This window comes from Monodon monoceros, unplaced genomic scaffold, assembly GCF_005190385.1.
Source record: "Monodon monoceros isolate NGI ecotype Baffin Bay Population unplaced genomic scaffold, NGI_Narwhal_1 Super_Scaffold_1, whole genome shotgun sequence".
Lineage (NCBI taxonomy): Eukaryota > Metazoa > Chordata > Mammalia > Artiodactyla > Monodontidae > Monodon > Monodon monoceros.
Genome location: NW_021703765.1, coordinates 23,316,810 through 23,342,325, shown reverse-complemented (window position 1 = coordinate 23,342,325; position 25,516 = coordinate 23,316,810). Strand labels below are relative to the sequence as shown.

The 25,516-nt window shown below is 39.1% G+C and overlaps 1 protein-coding gene across 2 annotated transcripts in view; it reads right to left on the bottom strand.

The window, feature by feature from the left end:
• Positions 1-25,516, bottom strand: part of DYM (dymeclin) — a 377,165-nt gene that overhangs the window by 250,514 nt on the left and 101,135 nt on the right. For both annotated transcript variants that reach the window (XM_029234371.1, XM_029234366.1), the window contains exon 8: positions 24,544-24,686. In XM_029234371.1, the coding sequence (XP_029090204.1) occupies positions 24,544-24,686 (143 nt within the window). The remainder of the gene's footprint in view (positions 1-24,543; positions 24,687-25,516) is intronic.

The window sequence follows — 25,516 nt, the reverse complement described above, 5'->3', positions numbered from 1 at the left end:
TACAGTATGAAGGATAAATAAAATATGGGATAGTCTTAAGATGAAATATATAATAATCAAAATGAACAAAATATGCTTCATGCAAAAACATGAATGAACTTTACGAACCAAAGAAGATGCCAAAGAATACATAGCATGTGATTCCGTCTACACAAAGTTCAAAACTAATCTGCGGTGCTGGAAGTCACAACAGGGGTTTCCCGTGCAGTTGGGAGAGGACAGCAATTAGGAGAGCGCACGAGCGGGTTTCTGGGACGCTGGGATTACTTGACCTGACTGGTAATGACATGTATGTTCATTCACTTTATGACAATGAATTGAGCTATACACTAATTGTACACTTTTCTATATGTTAAACTTACATTAAAATGTTTACCACTAAGAAAACCCAGTATGCATTCCTTTTTGTAAGATGATAAGTATATACCAGAATGCTCACAGTGGTTACCTTTGATTACTGGAACTAAAGGTGATTTGTTTTTCTCATTAGAATGCTTTGATTTCTAAAATGATAATGTAGTAAAAGAAACCATAAAATGTGAAAAATAGTTATATATCTTTAGAACAATATTTCTTAAAAGAAATATATTAAAATGTTAGTTTATTGAGGAAAACATACCCTATTTGATATTATATCTTTATTAAAGGGCACAGTCCTCAAGTACCTCTCTATGTAATCAGCCTATATGTTAAAAAAACATTCTTTAGCAATTTATTTTTTTCATTTGAAAATGAATATAAAACAGCAACATACACAATCTTGAACTACAGCCAATCATACTACAGTGCTAGGAAAGGGGGAAGGGTGGTGGGAAGGTCACTAATATTTTCACTTTTTTACATGTGTTTACATTTAAAGCACTCTTAAAATATCTGGTGACTGCTAGTTCCTAAAACAGTTCTGAGTCAAATTCAATTTTCCTAACACAAAACAACATGATATTAAAGCCCCCAGCCTGTCTCCCAAAAGGAATGCTTTGACCATCTCAAAAAAGAGAAAAAAACACACCACAAAAGAACAGAGGAATAAAAAAAAAAGAACAGAGGAAAATGTTTTAAAAACTCATAGCACACTAAAACATTTTATCCACCTTTGTAGTCTGAAATCTTTCAGAACCTCTGATTTATAATCCAGCATAATATAAGCCATATGAAACTTTAAAAGTCTTACTCCTTTAAGAACAGAACTATTAAAGAAAAATTGAAAAAACATCCACTGAAATAATTCAGTGTTTATGAAGATAACACCTGTTTTCAAAAAGGAGAAACAATGAAAGGTAACAGAATTCATTGGTCTAAGTAAAACTCTAGAATCACATATCCTTAAAATAAACATTTATGAGAACCTAAGATGAGCCAGGTACTATAGTAAAGTGTACAGTATGAAGGGAAACAAAATGAATAAAAAACCTAGTGTCCTCTGAGATAAATCCCATCTCATACCCCCATGCAAAAACATTAAATAAATTAAATCTGATGCAAGAAATAAGAAAGGGGCACTGTGCCTGTACGCTCAGAGGACAGATAGCCCTTCCCTTGAACAGGTCCGTATCTGGTTCCCCAGTAACCTCATTCCATCTGTCCTGAGGTTGGCCCCTAAAGCAGTGTTTCCCAAAATGGTGCACAAACCACTGATGAAGTGAGAGATGGTTAAGTGTGGCACTTCTTAAAAATCTTCAAGAGTTATGTATATTATATTATGTATATTATATATTAGAAATATATAAACTAGGATATCAATCTCAATTTTCAAGGACTTCACCATGTAATATAAGGATAGAGTAAACAATATGCTTAAATTTTTGAAAAAGTGAGGTAAGTAAACTGGAATTCAAGCTGTACTCATATAAGACAAAATCATGGTGGTTGCATGGATGTGGGTGAAGTTGGGGAAATATTCCTGTAGGAAAACAGAGAAGTCCTCACATCACAGCTCTAAGCATCTGGCAGTGTATACTTACACAGAAGTCCCACTCTTCAAACCAAAAAAGCCCTGTTCCCACAACATTTTCCCATGGTACATGATCTCTAACCCCTCAATACCCTGGCCACCTTTCCATCTGCTGGCAATGAGGCATCCCCAACAAAACATAAAATAGAGGTATGTGTGTTAATGATGGAAGAGAAACATAAGTACCTTTCAACAAGCTTTAACCAAATACAACCATTCACCCCTCCTTCAGCTGAGGAAATCCAACAGTGTAGTATGTCAGCTCTGTGAAAATTAAAGGGCTAGAGCTCTCACTGTTACTGCAAACTTCTCTCTCTTATACACAGCTGTACTACTTCATACACTTGGCTTGCATGACTGTCTTCCCTGCTAGACTGTGGGTTGCTTGAGATGGGTGTCTCCCTTCTTCACTGTGGTTTGATTCCTTTGCACCCTGACAATGTAATTTTTTATATTACATTAAATAGGAAATGAGTAATTTTTAATTTTACAAACTGAATTTTTTACATTTTATGTAAAAATATTCATACAAAATTCTTTACTTTCTCCAAATAAAAATCAGGATTGAAGTCTGAATTATGCAAGAGATTTTGTCAAAAACTACCTATACTAATAAGTTTATTAACTTTAACAGTATCAATAACCAAAAAGAATCCATTTGGAATCTACAAATATATTTCTAACAGTACAATCTTAGAATGAGTGCCTACATTAGCATTCAACTTCCACTTGTGAAGGAGTAAATATAAATCAAACGACTATAACAAAATATGCAGAATAGATTTATTCCCACCTCAGTAACAGTCATTTTTTCCATATAGGTTTCCAGCTGTTACTCTCCTGGGCATTAAAAACTGAGAATCTGTGAGTAACTATTACTCTTTGGTTGAAAGTGACATTCAAGGCAAGATGGGAAGAATTTCTTCCAAAACTCGGACCACTTTGAAATGAATTTTTAAATGCCTTAAAGGCAGCAACAGCAACATCATCTACCATCAAAGGATAAGAAGAGTAAGATAAGAGCTTAGGAGGGACTAGGAAAGTAGAATCTATGAAAAGAGAGCACATTCATAAATATTTGAAAAAGACGATTCCAAGTTAATGAATCCAGAGAGTACCCAAGATACAAATGGTCCCCAAATGAAAGCTACAGGTAGTAAATGCAAATAAGAGTGAACACTAGATCAAATGGTCTGAAAGTACTCATGAGATTGAAGAAATATCCACAGAGCATTCAATACAACCCAGCCAGCAGTTAATAAACACACACTAACACTAATGGTCTCCAAAGTGGGTGAGCAAAGAAAATACCAGAACTTTGTGTTTCATCTAAGAAATATGAAGACCCTAAGCCTCAGCAGTACACATTACTCAGACTGGCACTGGTGCTCACACTCAGCCCACCTTTCAGAAGTCACATGCCATGCCAGTAATCCAGGTACCCTGAGTGGGGTCCTGCCCGCAACAGGGGGGGAAGAGGCACGTGCTCCTTCCTTCTCTTGCAGCATAAGGAGACATACTGTGGTTTAGCGTGCTTGATTATCTAGTTTTAACTAAACTGACTCTCGTAAAAATCTATTTTAAAAATAATGGAACCAGGGATTCCCTGGTGGCGCAGTGGTTAAGAATCTGCCTGCCAATGCAGGGAACACGGGTTCAATCCCTGGTTCGGGAAGATTCCACATGCCACAGAGCAACTAAGCCTGTGTGCCAAAAATACTGAGCCTGCGTTCTAGAGCCCGCAAGCCACAACTACTGAAGCCCACGCGCCTAGAGCCCATGCTCCGCAACAAGAGAAGCCACTGCAATGAGAAGCCCACACACCGCAACGAAGAGTAGCCCCCTCTCACTGCAACTAGAGAAAGCCTGCACACAGCAACGAAGAACCAATGCAGCCAAAAATAAATAAATTAAAAACAACAAATACTGTATGCTAACACATATATATGGAATCTAAAAAAAAAAAAAATTGTCACGAAGAACCTAGGGGCAGGATGGGAATAAAGATGCAGACCTACTGGAGAATGGACTTGAGGACACAGGGAGGGGGAAGGGTAAGCTGGGACAAAGTGAGAGAGTGGCATGGACATATATACACTACCAAATGTAAAACCGATAGCTAGTGGGAAGCAGCCGCATAGCACAGGGAGATCAGCTCGGTGCTTTGTGACCACCTAGAGGGGTGGGATAGGGAGGGTGGGAGGGAGGGAGACGCAAGAGGGAAGAGATATGGGGATATATGTATATGTAGAGCTGATTCACTTTGTTATAAAGCAGAAATTAACACACCATTGTAAAGTAATTATACTCCAATAAAGATGTTAAAAAATAAACAAATAAATTAAAAATTAATTAATTAATTTAAAAAAATGGAACCAGGGAATTCCCTGGCGGTCCAGTGGGTAGGACTCGGCGCTTTCACCACCCAGGGCCTGGGTTGAATCCTTGGTTGGGGAACTAAGATCCCACAAGCCACGCATGTGGCATGGCCAAAAAAATGAAAATTAAAAAAAAAAAAGGAACCATAAAACTGTTTTAAACTTTCTGGTAAAGAAATCACAGACTGAAAAAAATACATAGTAAAGATCAAGTACAAGCAAACAACAGTAGAGCCTACCGTTCTACTCCCTGTGTCGGCTCTTTGTTAAGTCATTTTTGTAAGTTAAAAACAAGACAATGTTTATCAAATCTCCGAAGAAAATGGCCTCCCCATCCGTTACCAACCCTCTCTGAAATAAAGATTTATAGCCACCATTATTAACAATGAGCAAGGCTATAAAATATACTGTTCCTTGAGACATTAAATAATGACACTATGAAGCCACTGTGATTAGCAACTGGGTTTAAAAACTCATCCAGGGCTTCCCCGGTGGTGCAGTGGTTGGGAGTCCATCTGCCGATGCAGGGGACATGGGTTCGTGCCCCGGTCCGGGAAGATCCCACATGCCACGGAGCAACTAAGCCCATGCGCCACAACTACTGAGGCTGTGCTCTAGAGCCCACGAGCCACAACTACTGAAGCCCGCGCGCATAGAGCCCGTGCTCCGCAACAAGAGAAGCCACCGCGATGAGAAGCCCACGCACCGCAACGAAGAGTAGTCCCCGCTCACCGCAACTAGAGAAAGCCTGCGTGCAGCAATGAAGACCCAACACAGCTTATCAATAAATAAAATAAATAAATTTATTAAATAAATAAATAAAGACTACTATACACAAGGGATTGTCGTGGGGAGAGGCAGTGAAAGAAAGAGGGGAAGAAAAAGAGCAGTTTCTGCCATTAAACGGTGATCTATACAAATTATCAAATTTGTAACTCACCAAGAATTATCATTCACCTAATTTTACACATAAAGAAATTACACTCAAAGAGGCTAAGTTCCTTACGCACATAATAGAGCTAAGCAGGTCTGCACCCACAGTGCTCTGAGTCTATAGCAGATGCTCTCCCCCACTACCCTCACTGCCCCTCCAGCTCCAAAACAATAAACGGGGTCCCCTGGCCTCTGCTGGGTATTACAAGTTTAACATTTACCACAAGTCAGATCTTCAAGCACTTGGGATATAACGGGCCTAAATTCAATCTGTTTGCTATAAGGAATAGCGTTCTGTGGTTTACAGTGAGTCTGGTCCCAAATTATCTTGCCAGACAGAAGTCTCTCCCGCTCTTCAGCCTCATCCACGGAACCCTACATATATATTTTTTTTTTTTTTGCTTGGATTGTGTTTTTGGCTCTACTGCCTTCTGTTCATCTTGGTACCACATCTGCATTTCTTTACATCCCCCTAAGGAACCATCTCTCCCAGGCGTTTTGCCCCTTTTTTATGGTGAATAAACATTTACTAAATTATCTCTTTGGCAGGCATGCACAGGTTCTTCAATGAATAAATTGTTTTCAATACATTCAAGGTGCCCATAATCTTCTTAAGACAGGCAGGAATGTCTTTATAACACAATGTTCTGAGAGTTTCACAGAGTCCTGTGCAAAGAAAGAGGACTAGCTTTGCTTGGGCATTCCAGGAGAGCTTCCCAAAGAAGGCTGCCTGTAACCTGGGGTGTGAAGGTGAGTGACAGATCTGCAGGAGGAGAGAAGGGCATTTCGGTGCGTGGGATGGTATCAGACAAAGCTGGGCAGGGGTGAACCTTCGGTGCACCTGGCGCTCCAGCTGGAGACTCTGAGTGAGGTAAGGCTGGAAAGAGAGGGCAGATTGTGAGGGGCCTACATGACGGTGCTTCTGAAGGTCACTCCAACTGCCAATTCTGAAGGACCCCAAACAGACCAAGAATTCAAGTCCTTTCTGGTGATCTTACAAATGAATGACATACAATTCATACATACATACAACCTTCACTTTCAGTTTTACCTAGGATTAATACTAACCTATTAACTCACTAAATCAGTTATGGGATATTGTATTTTCATAAACCTAGAAAAAACTAGAGCTTACAGGAGATCCTAATAACTAAGTCTCCTATCAAAAAGTCTGGCTGCTGTGCAATGCTTGTTTGTGCTGCAAAGCTCCTTGTGCACAAACACGCACGCCGACATACATATCACAGGTGCCTGGAATTCCGGCAGCTTGGGAGAAGGAAGTTCTGTTAATCATTTTGTTCTGAATTGGTCATGGTCTTCCACTGATGCATTTCAAGCTTTTTAAGTTATAAATTTCAGTTAAATTTAGCTTCAAAATGAGCAGTTAAGATGATTGTAGATTCTCTAGTTAACCCTACACAATACAACGATGCATAACTATTAAGACCACACTACTAATAAGATACCCTTTCCCCTACCAGGACACAACCAACCAGCGGGATATAAGGGAGGTTCACGGAGCTCTGAATCCTTCAGTAAGACACCTCCTTTTCAGGCCATGAGGACAAAAGCCTCACCATGACAAACTGTCCAAAGCTATCATTAGAATTACTACCTACCTTCCCCTAAAGGATCATCAGGGCTAATTATAATTATGCCTTATATCCCTGTTTACCTTGATCAGCAAAGAGAACTAAAGCTGCTACATACCCTGGCCCAGTGCCGTACGATTCAGTACAGCCCCTAAACTAACAGTCTCCCATAGCTCTCCCCATCCCCTCTGGAACTCACATATTTCATCAGAAAAAATCCTCAGTATTTTCAAGCTTAACCTCTTTGCCCCTGGTCTAACAGAAACCTGGGTGTCCCCTGAGAACAGTTCTTTCTCTGGAGCCTTTACAAGTGGTAACTTGTTTTTCTCTCTCCACAACCCTTGTACCACAGAGAAGCAGTACAGCTTCCAAACTATTTCTCCTGACACCCCAGTTGCCCTGAAACATCCCATCAGACTATACTGCCCATCAATGCTTCTTGCTACAGTCGTTTATAGACCGCACTGTCACTCCTGGTCACTGTCTAATCATCTGAGCGCCTGCTTCACTGCCCGCCCCTCACACTACTCCAGCCCTCATTTTAAAATATCAACAAACTCATATTCAAGCCACCCAAAAATATGGTCTCTAAGGCCTTGATCTGCTTGTTCACTTCCTCTAACCTACCCCAGCTACCCATTCCCATGGTCACGCCCTGGTTGCACGTTCTCTTTGCTAATAACTGCACTACCACCACAATTTTGAATTCATATATTCCACTCTCTGAATACCACCACTGCCCAGCCTTCCAGACCATTTCCTCTAGTACCCGACTCAAACAATTTTTGACCTGGTTGGCTCTCTCTACCACTTTTTCATTGTCTACCACCAGCCCCTCCTAACCCAGCTAGGATTCAGCGGATCAGCAACAGGATCACTCCCTTGCTTACTCCTTCCCAACTCCCTCACACTCCCGCTTTCCTCCATCATAACTGCCTAGCAAAACTCCAGCCTCAATTAAATCCAATTCTCTAACTACTCCATGTTCCAAAGCAGCTATACATAAGAACAACATACAACCATTCTGATTGCTTTTAAGTTCATCCCCATAAATTTCAAGTGGGCCCTCAGCTCTGTCCAGCAATCCTATTATGCTTCTCTAGTGTCCCAGGGGAATTAGGCTCCTGCAGCTCTCTCTCTTGGTAAACTTCCAACACCAATCCCCAACCTTCATGCTCAGCTGACTCTCAATAGAGTCTATCAGATAACTACCCTGTCTTTCCACTTTAAAATCCAAACCCACCTGCATCAACGTGTACATACTCTGCCTTCACTCCTGTTATAAAGGAATGAAATATCCCTTCTCCAATCTTTATGAATAAGAATTTCTCCATCTGTAATAGAATGTAAGTTCTATGAATGCAGGCATTTAGTAATATTTACAGAATTGGAATGAATCATTCCTACCACAGTATGTAAACATGTTGCACCATTTCCCAGCCAAAAATAAAAAAAATAAAACCTCCCTAGAATCCATGTCCCCTTCCAGTGGCTGCCCTATTTTTCTGCCTGTTCTCTGACTCTCATTCTCCCCTCAACCTACCCTAATTAGTTTCCTAAACACCATTCCACCTAAATGATTCTTCACAAAGTAACCAACAACTTCCATCTTACCAGATTCCAACAGTCATTTCTAAGGCCTCTCCTTAATCAACCTCTCACTTAAATCTGCATAAAGCTGTACATTTAAGATTTTGTACTTTACTGCACCTATGTTATAATTCAAACATTAGAAAACTTCAGTGAAACAATTTCATGGATCAGATACAACTGGGAAGAGAATTAGTGAACTAGAAGATAAATCTGAAGAACTTATTCAGAGTTCAGAGAGACAAATGAAATTCTAAGAGAGATTAAGAGATATGAAGACTATGAAGATATGACAGAAATTTCAGAAGTAAAAAGAATAGCAGAGGTGACTTCCTGGTGGTCCGGTTGTTAGGACTTGGGGCTTTCACTACCAGGGCCCAGGCTCGATCCCTGGTTGAGGAATTAAGATCCCACAAGCCGCACAGCATGGCAAAAAAAAAAAAAAAGAATAGCAGAGATATAACACAACAAAATAAAACTGCAGATCACAAAAGCTACCAGAAAGTAGAAATTTAATGATCCCAATCACTACCCCCAAGGTCACAAAACTAGCAGGCTTAAATCCAGGTTTCAGGCTTTTTGCAATATATCACAACACTCAGAGAAGAAAGAAAGAAAAATCCAGTTAGCTAAGAAACTCCATTAGGCTCAAATGATACATATGCTATTTCTCCAACAGGTATGCATGAACTTTTGGAGACAATCCATGATGTGCCAGGAACAAGCAAGGTCAGAAAACAAACATGATACTTTTTTCTGGATCACTAATCTTACACTAAGATTTCTAGAAAGTTAATTAAGTCACTGGACTGTCAGGTAATGCTATCTTAATAGTAATAAAACAAACGTGGATATGATTACTGAAGTAGAACTTAAAATGTGCATTAATTTATAAGATAAAATATGAAACCTAAGCATTGCTAAGAGGCTTCTGACAAACTCCTAGATCTTTAAGGTTATGACTCATTTACCTCAGCTGTTATGGGCTGGCTGAAAAAGCACTGTTAACGGCTCTAATGGTTTTCTCAATAATGTGTAAATTACTATGATTGGCAGAATTCAAAAACAACAAAAGATTATTTGTGTAATTCACTGTTTTTGTTGTTGTTTCTTTTACTCTGAACTTAAATGTTGTATTTTGTGAAGAGTATAACAAAAATGCTGGGGGACTGAGGACAAAATCTGGTATGCAGAGAGGGAGAAGTACTAGGTTCTGCCTCATCCCGTCTTCTGGTCTCTGTGAGATTATGCTGATAACTCGTACAAATAACCTACCCTAGAAAGCTAGTTTATTATATTACTGCCTCGTCTTCATCCACTATACATTATCAACCAAGTATAAGTCAGCATTAGGGTGAGTTACAAGTAACAGACCTGTATTAATTATGGTTTCAACAGAAGTCCAAAAGTAGGTGTAGCAGAGCTTGCCCATTACTCCATGATATTCAAGAGCCAGGCTCCTTTTCTCTTGTTGCTTCACTGTGTACAGTCTCCATTTCTAAATTTACTCATGGTACAATGTGGCTAATCCAGCTCTAGCCATCACATTTTCATTCAAGTCAGCAGACAGAGATGAGGACATGCACTTCCTTTGAGAACTCTACCTGCAGCTTTGCCCATACCACTTGTGCTTACATTCCCTTGGCCAAAATATAGATCATATATGGTTGAAAAGAGGACTGAGAAATATAACCTATTCTTGGCATCCATGTAGTCAGCTAAAATGGGGGAGGAGACAAACTAGCAGTCATCATCATGACACATATAAATAAATCCTTTGCAATGTCTCCAAAATATATCCCTTCTACTTGAGATGATGGAACTTGGCCTTAGGTTCCCTGTCCTTAGAGCCCTGTCTTTACCTTTGCTCAGGGAAACAACTGTGCCCAGATAAACCAGTGAGCTTTATGAACAACATGAGAACTGGCAGCAGTATTGGTAGTCTTACCATGACGTCTTCCCTTTGAATACTAGCAACCGGACACCTCAAAACATGCGCTATTAACCATGCAGCCAAAAGAAGGAGGTAAGTAATTTTAGCTGCTTTACAGCAAAAATTTGCCTGCTCTCCTGATCTGAGCAAGTCAGGAAATGAAATTAACAAAAGTAACAGCTTGGATTTCAACCGCACCTTTCTTGATTAGGGCTCAAACTTTTCAAATACATAGCAATATACTATTTTATTTTCATAACCCTAATAACAAGATAAAACTTATTATTTGCACATTTTAAATGCTTCCTACTTTACTATTTAATTTGCTGTAAGTATATACCTATACATAGGGACAAGCACTGGAAAAAGAATGAAAAAATGGAAACAGTTGATTTGTTACAGTGGTAGAACTATAACTAATCTTAGTTTTTAAAATTTTCATAACTTCTAGTGCCCCCTGTGCGATAATATTTAAGACTTTATAATAAACACACACTCACACTCATATGTATCTTACATACATACAGCATACAGTATGGAGAAAGATAGCCACACATGATTTCTACTAGCTGTGTGACTTTACGAAAATTACATAACCTCTGTAAAATAAGGTCACAGTACTAGTAGCCATTTCCACACCCCTCCCATCTATGATCTTGTAGTGCAGGGGGCTAGAAACCTGCAAACTATATTTTCCAAACTTCTTTGCCTGCTGGCTTCAGATTAGGGCAGAGAATCAGAGACACTGGGTTGGGGGTAGGGTGGGGCGTGAGAACAGAGAAGCCATTTTTCCTTCAGCTTCTGGGGGCATCTCTAGGAGATTCAATCAGGATTCCAATGGCTTCCTGCTCAGGTAGTAAGGCTCCTACTGTGGTGGAGCCAGCAGGTTCTCTTGCAACATATTGTATAAAGATGTTCACTAGGGTGTTATCTGGAATAACGAAACAGTGGAAACCACCAAAATGACTAATCATTTTAACTGATTAAGGTGAATCCATATGATACATGATTAAAATTGTATTTATGAAGAAATATTAATGGCATGGAAAATACAACATAATGTTACATGAACAAGACAGGATTCTTAAAACTATACTTGCCATTAGCATCAGTTAGTGTTGTGACTGCAGAGCATGACAAGGGCATGAGGGAAATGCAGATCAAATTGTATATCATTTAAATATCTATGAGAGTTATGGCCCAGCCAGATAGAAAGAACATGAAAGAAGAGAAAATGTATTCCAGCAGTAAAAACATAGGGAGGAATTTGGCTCAGCCTAAGTGGAGGGCTGCAGACTTTTGCTTACATTACGCATTGCAAAGTTGGCAATATCATCTCAAGGGGACAAACTTTGAAAACTTGATTCGGAAGACAGCAAAAAATAAAAACCCTCTTTTTATGTATGAAGCACAGATACATACAGTACATAAACAGATATACAGTATATTTGTAGTTTTAATTTTCCTTTGGGAGTGGCAGTGGCAATTAAGAAAAAACAGTCTAACAAGGCTCCTGGGACTTCCCTGGTGGTCCAGTGGTTAAGACCCCGTGCTCCCAATGCAGGGGGCCCAGGTTCACTCCCACATGCCACAACTAAAAGAGCCCACGTGCCGCAACTAAAGATCCCACACGCCATGACTATAGATCCCACACACTACAACTAAGACCCAGCACAGCCAAATAAATATTTTTTTTAAAAAATATTACAAAAAAACTAAAAATAAAAATAAAAAGGCTCCTTAGGATGAAGAAATGGGGAAACATGTTAAGAAACACCTGCAAACAGAAATCTCCCTGAAGAATAAAGTACATATTGGTGTAACTTCAATGCACGCATGCAGGAGAGGGTTGAAACAAAACCCCATCTGAAGGGCGTGGACCTTCAGTGTCCAGGTATCAGGGGGACAATATAAATGGTTCAGTGTACAGCAGGAGAACCACCATGGATGTATGCAACACCAAGACATAAGAGAATCTAAGTTTGTAAACTATATCAAAACATTTCAAAGAACCAGAGATCCACTAAATTGAATATACAAGAGGAGGAAGTGTTCTGTGTAGGCATTTCAAATGATTAATATGTTGAAAGGATAATATGATTATAAGGCAGGAAGGACAAAAATAAAAGTAATGAACAAGAGCAAGTAAGAAATTAATATAAGACTGCAAACCAAAGGCATCTGAAGAATAAAACTCTTACACACTGCTATCATCCATGGTAAATCGAGGAGGATAGGTAGTTTACTCCTTATCAAATATTATTATACAAATTTATGATAATCATTTCCTTGTTTTTCTTTATAGTTTCAAACACCTACAGACCAAACTCTAAACAATGTAGTTTAGTTTTGCCTGGCTTTTTTGGTGTAGTTTTGCCTACTTTTGAACTTTCATACTGTGTATGTTTTCTTTTAACTTGCTTCTTTCACGCCACGTGGTGTTCTAAGAGTCATCAGTTTACATGGGGAGCTGCAGTCCCTTCAGCTGCATATAATGAACATAATACTCTTCGTCCATTCCACTCTTGATGGTCATCTGACGTGTTTCCAGCTGGAGACGATTATAAACAATGTTGCTACGAAACTTTTTTCATGTTTTCTTGCACTCAGGTGTGCAGGTTCCTTTAGGACATATACCTAAGAATGGAGCTGCTAGGGTACAGGTTATGTTCATATTCAGTCAATGTTTGACTAAATAATGGTCAAATATTTTCCAAAGTAGCTATACCTAATTACACTCTTAGCAGAGTTGTCAGAGTTCCCACTGGTGTACCAACACCTTCTTTCATAATTAAAAATATGACATTCATCTCCAGTGTTAAACCTCTAAAAGTTACTGGCTGCAATTGTACCTACTTTCATATATGTCTGATTTTGAAACAAATTTAATTCACGTTCACTTCATGCAAAATAAGGGTAAAACTACATCTACAGTCTAATAAGCAGCACCTAGCTCCACACAGGACCAGCAGGGTGAATTAAGATATTCGTACCCTATCCTTTGTACATCTCTGGAAAGTATCCCAAGCATCCCAAAGCAACTTACTAGTCTCTTCTCCTGCTTGGCTAACTCCTGTTATGTGTTGTAATAATGTTTATTAACATTGCTTATTTCTTTAGTCATTTGACATACAGTTTTAGGCTCCATAAATCTACACTCCCATGCAAAAAAATACTGAAGGGTATTTTTATCTAACAGAATTTTATATATATATATATATATTTTTTTTTTTTCCTATACGCGGGCCTCTCACTGTTGTGGCCTCTCCCGTTGCTTAGCACAGGCTCAGGACGTGCAGGCTCAGCGGCCATGGCTCACGGACCCAGCCGCTCTGCGGCATGTGGGATCCTCCCGGACCGGGACATGAACCCGTGTCCCCTGCATCGGCAGGCGGACTCTCAACCACTGCGCCACCAGGGAAGCCCCAGCAAATCCACTTTAATTGCTTCATTTTTCAAATAAGATTCAGTCCCCAAAATTAGAATTCCATGATTTTAATATTCTTATGCTTAAAGTGTCTTTAATATTTTAAATTCCACAATAAAATAAATTACGTTAGTGGAGTCTCAGAAACATTAAATCGTCGATGCCAAATAAACAACATTTATAGCAGTCTTAGAAACTTATTCCTAGGATTTCATCTGAAATTGACTGCATTATTCTATTTTCTTCCTGGTGAATACGAATGAATTCATTCCCCAACGATTTGTGGCATAAAAAAGCTTCAGTCTTCCCCTCAAATCTGTTAAGAAGAAAATGAGACTAGAGGGCTGGCATACTGACTTTCAAAACCATTTCTGGAGGGCTTCCTTGGTGGCGCAGTGGTTGGGAATCCGCCTACCAATGCAGGGGATGTGGGTTCGTGCCTCGGTACGGGAAGATCCCACATGCCGCGGAGCGGCTGGGCCCGTGAGCCATGGCCGCTGAGCCTGCGCGTCTGGAGCCTGTGCTCCGCAACGGGAGAGGCCACAACAGTGGGAGGCCCGCGTACCACAAAAAAAAAAAAAGAAAAAAGAAAAAACACAAACCATTTCTGGAAACTGGTTTAGGAGCGGTTGTCAGCAAATTACAAGGATAAAAGATAAACAAGTCAATACTATATTTTGACACTTCCAACGGATATCTTTTAATAAACATGTTTTACAAGTCTAAAATCTGAAATAATGCTTGTTTCAGAGAGCAATTAAAAGTAAAATAACTTATATTATGACCCTACAACTAAATATGGTCAGTTTGTATTGTAGATACTAATCTAAACGCTCACTCTGGGGCTTCCCTGGTGGCACAGTGGTTAAGAATCTGCCCGCCAATGCAAGGGACACGGGTTCAAGCCCTGGTCTCGGAAGATCCCACATGCCATGGAGCAACTAAGCCCGTGGGCCACAACTACTGAACTTGCGCTCTAGAGCCTGCGAGACACAACTACTGAAGCCTGTGCTCCACAACAAGAGAAACACCGCAATGAGAAGCCCGTGCACCGCGACGAAGTGTAGCCCCCACTTGACGCAACTAAAGAAAGCCCACGCGCAGCAATGAAGACCCAACGCAGCCAAAAATAAAGTAAATAAATGCTCACTGTATGCCTGCAAAGAACCATTACAAGTAAACAGTAAGCTGAAATTAACTATATTTTAAAAGTCACAAAATGAGTTCAGTCCTGAAAATAAAGAAGGGGAGAAAAGTCATTCTTTCACCTGGTATATAAAAATCTATCAGATCATTCAAAATAAAAATGAATTGAAATGTAATTACTGTTTATAAAGCACTTTCTTTCTTTGAAAATTCAAAGTGCTTTAATTAGAAATGCTTTCACAGCTATGCCTGTTTCTGAGTGCCACATACTTTTTCGCTTACTGTAGTTGTTCTTTCTCTCAATGAGTCAGCCCAGAAGAAGCCAAAACTGAAGAGAAAAACAACCGTCACGTAAAAAAAAATTACAACTACTTCATACCGTACCTATCATAATGAATTCAGTAACTTTCTCAATAACACCAATTGGGAGAAATGAGTTTTAATCTTCAAATTCTACTTTATTAATTTCTCTATTATAGCATTTACCTAAACAAATAATCACTACTTTGGCTTTATAATTTGGCTGGGACACCCACCACTGCAAGCAAAGGAAAAAAAAACATTTTTGATGGCTCATTCAAATGGAAAAGCCATATATCAGAAATTATCGTGTGAAACCTCAGTAGTTGCGATGGAAAGCCCATCTTGGCAGAACACATTCAATTAGGCTTGGCTCTTTAAAACGTTAAATACTCAGTTATAATCACATTACAGCTCTGTCTTACAATGAAAAAACACACAAGAAATTTCAAGGTCAATGCTTCCTTTGCTTCACCCTTTTTTTTAGGTATTAGAGGCAATTTAGAAGCTTTAAAATATATTAAAAGACAGGGTCAAAGAAGGATAGAATCAAAAGAAAAACAATAAATCTTACAACTGTTTTTCCTTCTCACAATATAAATTTTCAACATAACTCTTGTAGCGACTATCTGAAGTCTCTATTATAAATGTGTATACCAAATATCAGATATTTTCGTAATTTATTTACATAAAAAATCTGAGTAAACTTGTAAATCATTATAAGGTCACTGCCTTTTTTGTATTTATTTTAAACAAAAGTTATCTTTCAAATACAACTATGTAATATTTGTGACTAACAGTGACCATTTATTATGCACCTACAGGGTACGAGGCTCCTTCTTACACTTTTGCTCATTTCATGCCCTCAGTAGCCCTATAAAGGAAGGTATTACCCTCATTTTGCCTTGAAGAATTTCAGTCACTAAGAGGTTAAATAGCCAAAGAACATCTAGTTAGTAAATGGCAGGACTGGCTTTCAATTCTAGGTCTAATACCAACAGCCAGAGTCTGATACTTATGCCTCTTCCATAATACCAAGTTATCAAGATCTAAAGCTAGTCCCTCCCAAAGGACAATATAAGGAGTGGCCTCCAAAATCAGAACAGAAAATAACTTGTTTCAATCACAGGACTATGTGGTGGTGGTGGTGGTGGAATCCTTATGCATTCTGGAATGCCTTTTCCTTCTTCATTTTTTAAAAAAACATATTAGTGAGGTTGGAATGGGCTGTGACTGGGGCTAAAAGGTGCCTTAGCTGTTGACATAAAAAAGAGACCAATGGCCTCCCAAACTGAGAATTTCAGTGAGGGGAATTCCAGCATGACCTATTTAATACCTATTACTGACTGAATGTTTGTGTCCCCCAACCCCAAATTCATATATTAAGCCCTAACCCCAACGTGGTGGTAATAGGAGGTAGGGCCTTTTGTAAAGTCATTAGGCTTAGATGCAGTCATGAGGGTGGAGCCCCCGTGATGATATTTGTGCCCTTATATGAGGAAAAAGAGACACCATGTAAAGATACTGTGCAACCATCTGCAAGCCAAGAAGAGAGCCCTCACTAAGAACCACATCTGCCAGCACCTTAATCTTAGACTTCCCAGCCTCTAAAACTGGGAGAAATAAACATCTGCTGTTCGAGCCACCAGTCAACATAAGGCAAATTCTAACAGCTATAAAAGAGGAAATCGAGAGTAACACAGTTTAGTGGGGGACTTTAACACCTCACTTATATCAATGGACAGATCATCCAGACAGAAAATTATTGGGGAAACACAAGCTTTAAAAGACACAATAGACCAGATAGATTTAACTGGTATTTTTAGGACATTCCATCCGAAAACAGCAGATTACACTTTCTTCTCAAGTGCACACAGCACATTCTCCAGGATAGATCACATCTTGAGTCACTAATCAAGCCTTGGTAAATTAAAGAAAATTAAAATCATATCAAGCATCTTTTCCGACCACAATGCTATGAGATTAGAAATCAATTACAGGGAACAAAAAACGTAAAAAACACAAAGACGTGGAGGCCAAACAATACGTTACAAAATAACCAAGAGACCACTGAAGAAATTGAAGAGGAAATCAAAAAATACCTAGAAACAAACGACAACGAAAACACAGCGATCCAAAACTTATGGGATGCAGCAAAAGCAGTTCTAAGAGGGAAGTTTATAGCTATACAAGCCTACTTCAAGAAACAAGAAACATCTCAAACAAACAATCTAACCTTACACCTAAAGGAACTAGAGAAAGAAGAACAAACAAAACCTAAAGTTACTAGAAGGAAAGAAATCATAAAGATCAGAGCAGAAATAAATGAAACAGAAACAAAGAAAATAATAGCAAACATCAATAAAAGTAAAAGCTGGTTCTTTGAGAAGATAAACAAAATTGATAAACCTTTGGCCAGACACATCAAGAAAAAAAGGGAGGACTTCCCTGGTAGCCCAGTGGTTAAGAATCTGCCTGCCAGTGCAGGAGACACGGGTTCGAGACCCGGTCTGGGAAGATCCCACATGCCATGGAGCAACTAAGCCCGAGCACCACAACAACTGAGCCTGCGCTCTAGAGCCTGTGAGCCACAACTACTGAAGCCTTCGTGCCACAACTACTGAAGCCCACGTGCCTAGAGCCCATGCTCTGCAACGAGAGAAGCCACTGCAATAAGAAGCCCACGCACCGCAACGAAGAGAAGCCCCCCGCTCGCTGCAACTAGAGAAAGCCTGCACGCAGCAACGAAGACCCAGTGCAGCCAAAAATAAATACATTTTTAAAAAAGAAAAAAGAAAAAGAGAGAGAGCACTCAAATCAATAAAATTAGAAATACAAAAGGAGAAGTTACAACGGACACTGCAGAAATACAAAGCATCATAAGTGACTATTACAAGCAACTCTATGCCAATAAAATGGACAACCTGGAAGAAATGCACAAATTCTTAGAAAGGTGTAACCTTCCAAGACTGAACCAGGAAGAAACAGAAAATATGAACAGACCAATCACAGTAATGAAATTGACACTGTGATTAAAAATCTTCCAACAAACAAAAGTCCAGGACCAGATGGCTTCACAGGTGAGTTCTATCAAACATTTAGAGGAGAGCTAACACCGATTCTTCTCAAACTCTTCCAAAAATTGCAGAGGAAGGAACACTCCCAAACTCATTCTATGAGGCCACCATCACCCTGATACCAGAACCAGACAAAGATACTACAAAAAAAGAAAATTACAGACCAATATCACTGATAAATATAGATGCAAAAATCCTCAACAAAATACTAGCAAACAGAATCCAACAACACATTAAAAGGATCATACACCATGATCAAGTGGGATTTATCCCAGGGGTGCAAGGATTCTTCAATATACGCAAATCAATCAATGTGATACACCATATTAACTAATTGAAGGAGAAAAACCATATGATCATCTCAATAGATGCAGAAAAAGCTTTTGACAAAATTCAACACCTATTTATGATAAAAACTCTCCAGAAAGTGGGCATAGAGGGAAGCTACCTCAACATAATAAAGGCCATATACGACAAACCCACAGCCAACATCATTCTCAATGGTGAAAAACTGAAAGCATTTCCTCTAAGATCAGGAACAAGACAAGGATGTCCACTCTCGCCACTCTTATTCAACATAGTTTTGGAAGTCCTAGCCACGGCAATCAAAGAAGAAAAAGAAATAAAAGGAATACAAATTGGAAAAGAAGAAGTAAAGCTGTCATTGTTTGCGGATGACATGATACTATACATGGATAATCCTAAAGACACCACCAGAAAACTCCTAGAGCTAATCAATGAATTTGCTACAGTTGTAGGATACAAAATTAATGCACAGAAGTCTCTTGCACTCCTATACACTAACAACGAAAGATCAGAAAGAGAAATTAAGGAAACAATCCCATTCACCACTGCAACAAAAAGAATAAAATACCTAGGAATAAACCTACCTAAAGAGGTAGAAGACCTGTACTCAGAAAACTATGAGACACTGATGAAAGAAACCAAAGATGTCACCAACAGATGGAGAGATGTACCATGTTCTTGGATTGGAAGAATCAACACTGTGAAAATGACTATACTACCCAAAGCAATCTACAGATTCAATGCAATCCCTATCAAATTACAAATGACATTTTTTACAGAAATAGAACAAAAAAATCTTAAAATTTGTATGGAAACACAAAGGACCCAGAATAACCAAAGCAATCTCGAGGGAAAAAAGCGGAGCTAGAGGAATCAGACTCCCTGACTTCAGATTATACTACAAAGCTACAGTAGTCAAGACAACATGTTACTGGAACAGAAACAGAAATATGGATCAATGGAACAGGAGAGAAACCCCAGAGATAAACCCATGCACCTATGGTCAACTAATCTATGACAAAGGAGGCAAGGATATACAATGGAGAAAAGACAGCCTCTTCAATAAGTGGTGCTGGGAAAACTGAACAGTTACATGGAAAAAAATGAAATTAGAACACTCCCTAACACCATACACAAAAATAAACTCAGAATGGATTAAAGACCTAAATGTAAGACTGGACATTATAAAACTCTTAGAGGAAAACATAGGAAGAACACCCTTTGACATAAATCACAGCAAGATCTTTTTTGACCCACCTCCTAGAGTAACAGAAAAAAATACAAAAATAAACAAATGGGACCTAAAGAAACTTAAAAGCTTTTGCATAGCAAAGGGAACTATAAACAAGATGAAAAGACAACCCTCAGAATGGGAGAAAATATTTGCAAACGAATCAACAAACAAAGGATTAATCTCCAAAATATATAAACAGCTCATGCAGCTCAATATTAAAAAAAACAAACAACCCAATCCAAACATGGGTAGAACACCTAAATAGACATTTCTCCAAAGAAGACATACAGATGTCCAAGAGGCACATGAAAAGCTGCTCAACATCACTAATTATTAGAGAAATGCAAATCAAAACTACAGTGAGGTATCACCTCACACCAGTCAGGACGGGCATCATCAGAAAATCTATAAACAACAAATGCTGGAGAGGGTGTGGAGAAAAGGGAACCCTCTTGCACTGTTGGTGGGAATGTAAATTGATACAGCCACTATGGAGAACAGTATGGAGGTTCCTTAAAAAACTAAAAATAGAACTACCATATGACCCAGCAATCCCACTACTGGGCACATACCCTGAGAAAACCATAATTCAGAAAGACACATGCACCCCAATGTTCACTGCAGCACTATTTACAATAGCCAGGTCATGGAAGCAACTTAAATGCCCATCGACAGACAAACGGATAAAGAAGATGTGGTACATATATACAATGGAATATTACTCAGCCATAAAAATGAATGAAATTGGGCCATTTGTAGAGACATGGATGGACCTAGAGACTGCCATACAGAGTGAAGTAAGTCAGAAAGAGAAAAACAAATATCGTATATTAACACATATATGTGGAATCTAGAAAAATGGTACAGATGAACTAGTTTGCCAGGCAGAAATAGAGACACAGATGTAGAGAACAGAAGTATGCACTCAAATGGGGGAAAGTGGCGGGGGTGCGGGTGGTGGGATGAATTGGGCGATTGGGATTGACATGCATACACTAATATGTATAAAACAGATAACTAATAAGAACCTGCTGTATAAAAAAATAAATTAAAAAAAAATTCTGATAAACTGGACCTCATCAGTAAGAGAGTAATAAGAAGAGAAAGCAATATAATACTGAAGGAGAGTGTCAGTTAAAGCCATTAGAGCTGCCTCAAAACAATGTAATCCCCAACAGTTAAGAGAACTGGCTCAACTATCTGCCATGATGGGCCCAGCAGAACAGATGCAAGCACAGGAAAGGGACCGCACCACAAAGTGGTGCAGAAATGGACCAGCTTTTTCAGAACCATCTAGAATGCTTACTGAAAATATGTATGACCAGGCCGCACTTCATATCTAATGGCTTAGAAATTCCAAGGTGTAAGCACAAGCACATGCTGGTGGGAATGTAAATTGCTACAGCCACTATGGAGAACAGTACGGAGGTTCCTTAGAAAACTAAAAATAGAGCTACCATATGATTCTGCAATCCCACTACTGGGCATATATCCAGAAAAGATGAAAGCTCTAATTCATAATATCATAAGATACACGCACACCAATGTTCAAAGCAGCACCATTTACAAAAGCCAAGACATGGAAGCAACCTTACTATCCATCAACAGATGAATGGATAAAGAAGATGTGATATATATATATATATATGTGTGTGTGTGTGTGTGTGTGTGTGTGTGTGTGTGTGTGTACACACACACATATACACATATAAATATATACATACATACACACACAAATATACACAGACAATGGAATATTATTCAGCCATGAAAAGAACGAAATAGGACTTCTCTGGTGGCGCAGTGGTTAGGAATCTGCCTGCCAGTGCAGGGGACACGGGTTCAAGCTCTTGTCCAGGAAGATCCTACGTGCCACAGAGCAACTAAGCTCATGTGCCACAACTACTGAGCCTGCATTCTAAAGCCTGTGAGCCACAGCTACTGAGCCTGTGTGCCACAACTACTGAAGCCCACGCTCCTAGAGCCTGTGCTCCCCAACAAGAGAAGCCACCACAATGAGAAGCCCATGCACCGCAATGAAGAGTAGCCCCCGCTCACTGCAACTAGAGATAGCCCGTGCACAGCAACGAAGACCCAATGCAGCCAGAAAGAAAAAAGAAAAAAGGAAATACATTAATTGATTTTAAAAAAAGAATTAAAATACCATTTCCAGCAACATGGATGGATGTAGAGATTATCATACTAAGTGAAGTCAGACAGAGAAGGACAAATATCATATGATATCATTTATATGTGGAATCTAAAAAAATGATACAAATGAACTTATTTACAAAACAGAAAGAGACTCACAGACATAGAAAACAAGCTTATAGTTAGCAAAGGGGATGGGGGGAGATAAATTAGGAGTTTAGGATTAACATATACACACACTATATAAATGCGTAAACAAGGACCTACTGTGTAGCACAGGGAACTATACTCAATTATCTTGTAATATATTCTAAAAACAATATATATATATGAATAACAGAATCACCCTGCTGTATGTCTCAAACTAACACAACATTGTAAATTAAATAACTATACTTCAATGTTTTTAACAAAAGTTAAAAAAAAAAAAGAGATATCCCCTTATAGGAAATACACATTCAAGTATTTAGGGGTAAAGGGCCATGATGTATATAACTTATTCTCAAAAATGATTAAAAAAAAGGTGTGTGTGTGTGTGTGTGTGTGTGTGTGTGTGTGTGTGTGTGTGTGGATTTGGGGGGAGGAATACAAATACAATAGAAATGGGATAAAATGTTAACAATAAATCAGCCTTGTTAAAGGTACATAATTCGGGGGATTTTTTTAGTTTTGGTATTTTTATATATGTGTGAACTTATTTCCAAATAAAAAGCTCTTTCAAAAGAGGAGGAGAGGGGCTTCCCTGGTGGCGCAGTGGTTGAGAGTCCGCCTGCCGATGCAGGGGACACGGGTTCGTGCCCCGGTCCAGGAAGATCCCACATGCCACGGAGCAGCTGGGCCCGTGAGCCATGGCCGCTGAGCCTGCGCATCCGGAGCCTGTGCTCCGCAACGAGAGAGGCTACAGCAGTGAGAGGACCGCGTACGGCAAAAAAAAAAAAATTATGTGGAAATAGTGTCAGAGATCATGTATTCCAGCCGTGATCGACATCTGGTAGACAAAGAAACTGGGAGCTAAGAAAAGGAACTTCCTTCCGATACGCAGAGTAGATCTAAAGTTAGCAAGTCAAGTTTTTTGGCACCCGGTACTGATGACACCACACACCATACTAGACTTCTTTATGATGACACGTAACTGCAAGAAAAATCAAGAACTACACACAAGTCTGTATTTTTAAAAACTGTGAAGCACTGCCACTGTTTTGAAGAAAGCAGGTAATGAACTTCTACTACCTCCTCCAAAAAAAATGTCCAACCGTATTGGAGAATGGGAAAATACTCAGCTTTTGAATACTTACACCAGTTTAATGACTGAAAAAAGGAAACACTAATGGATTAATCAAGCCTTCCCACAGGACACCCGATTCCCACAGGCACAAAGGATTCCTGTGCTGCCTTCAGAGGCCAAACATGAGCAAGCCTTGTACAGCCCCCTCATCGGAAACAATGAGGGCAATGGGAGGGGTGACTCGGAGAATGAACCTCTGCAGGTCTGGTGGGCTAGGGAGCATACTCAGCACCAAAGACAGAGCCATGAGCGATTACAAACGTAATTCAACTCATAACATTGAAAGAAATCAAAGGAAGGCAAACCTAGAACAGAGGTCTTCTCATCCAAAGAGGTTCCTGAGACTCCTCATCCCATAAATTATCACACAGTACTCCATTTTCCTAACAAACTGATGCCCCTGCCTGAGTGTGGAGAGCACGTCCCAGCCTAATTCAGCTGTGGAACTCAGCCCCATTTAAAATTCCTTCAGACAGCTGAACACTGCACTATGTAATTAAGCAGACCGTATACTGTTTCTTTAGTAAGAGCACCCAGGCAGACCTTACAACTGCCAAAGTGCCAGTCTAGTTTTTGTTTCTCCTTCAGAACAAAGCACAAGTTCAGTTGACGTAACCTCACATGACCCAGGTCCTCTTGTATTTCTGGTCTCTTTAGGTCTAAACGCTGTGAAGTAGAAATGAGGCTTTACTGGATGGTGGGAAAGGACTTTGTTCAGTTAATGAAATTTGCTTCCAATCTGATAAAACTCACATTTGTGCCACTTCAGAATTTATTACAAGACTCTTCAAAATGTGCTAATTTGTCACCGAACAAATGAAACATTGAGTATAATAAGAAAACCATACCTAATTAGTCACGTAAAATCCTAACCAAGAAAGCCCCTAAAATAGAATAATTTCCTCATAAAACACAAGCGGTAAAAAGTTCTCAAGAGCATGACTGTATTTATATTGTACAGCTAGAATACATGCAATATGCATATTTATAAATATTCTTCTTGAAAAATGTCCTCTTATAGGTAAACAATCTATTCATGATTTGCATATATTTCCTTGTATACATCAGTGCACCAAATGGAAAAAATATTTTAAATTATTTCCATTATTTCACACATTTAACCAGCTGCACAGATGCAATATAATAGTTAGTAGCGGCAGACAACTGAACAGGATTTCTTATGACTAACTGGGCAAAACCTACGTATAACAAAGACCTGACAAAATCTGGTAAGACTTACTTGCTACTCCTGATGCCAGTCCATACAGCAGCCCTCCCGCATCTGACTGCTGAGGGAAAACGTGTGCTCCTGGAGGAGGCGGCTTTTCTTGCCTGATGAAGTTATACAACAAGGTCTTTACAAGTTTGCTGGTATATGGGAGGCTACACAAAAAGAAAAAAGAAGAAAATAAACTCAGATTTGGGGGAGTCAACTGACTTTGTATCGTGATAAATATAACCTATATAATCTACCGACATAAAAGGGATTAGCACAATTCAAAGAAATCTGGCACTGTCACAACAGTGAAGACCATGGGCTTTGAGATCAGACTTGAGGCTTAAATCTGGCTTTCCTCTTACTATGCTGTATGTCATTCATCAAATCGCTTCAACTCCTAAGCTTCAGTTACCTTATTTGTAATCTGTATAACAGGTGAAATATTATAAATTCAGTGTATAATACAGTACTTGGCATTTGAAGGGAGGTAGTAACACAGAGTCAGTAGGAAAACGCAAGAATTTAAAAGTATGGAAACTGACTTGAATAGTATATTTATTTGACTTAACCCAATATATCCAAAATATTCAACATATAATCAATAATTGTTAAATATCTTACATTGTTTAAAATAAAAGTATGAAGTTATTCAATCTATGCATACATATAAAAAACATATCCATATATATACAGATTTCTTTTAATGTTAATACCCTTTGCTTTTAAGTAACAGAATGAGAGGAGAAGGCAGAGAAAACAGGTTAAAAGGGATATGTGTCCACAAATTGGTGATAAATCAATTCCTGCAATCTGGAGAAAACTTTTGAATAGACTCTTCAGCCAACGCTTAAGGCCTTTTATCCCTATTATCAGTGATTTTCAAATATGTTCTAAAAGAGCTCTAAAGGATTCTGTGAATGTGCCACAAGTATAATCAAGGTAGCAAGAGGGATGTGAAAAAGACAAAGGTGCTTCTCTCTCTCTCTCTCTCTCT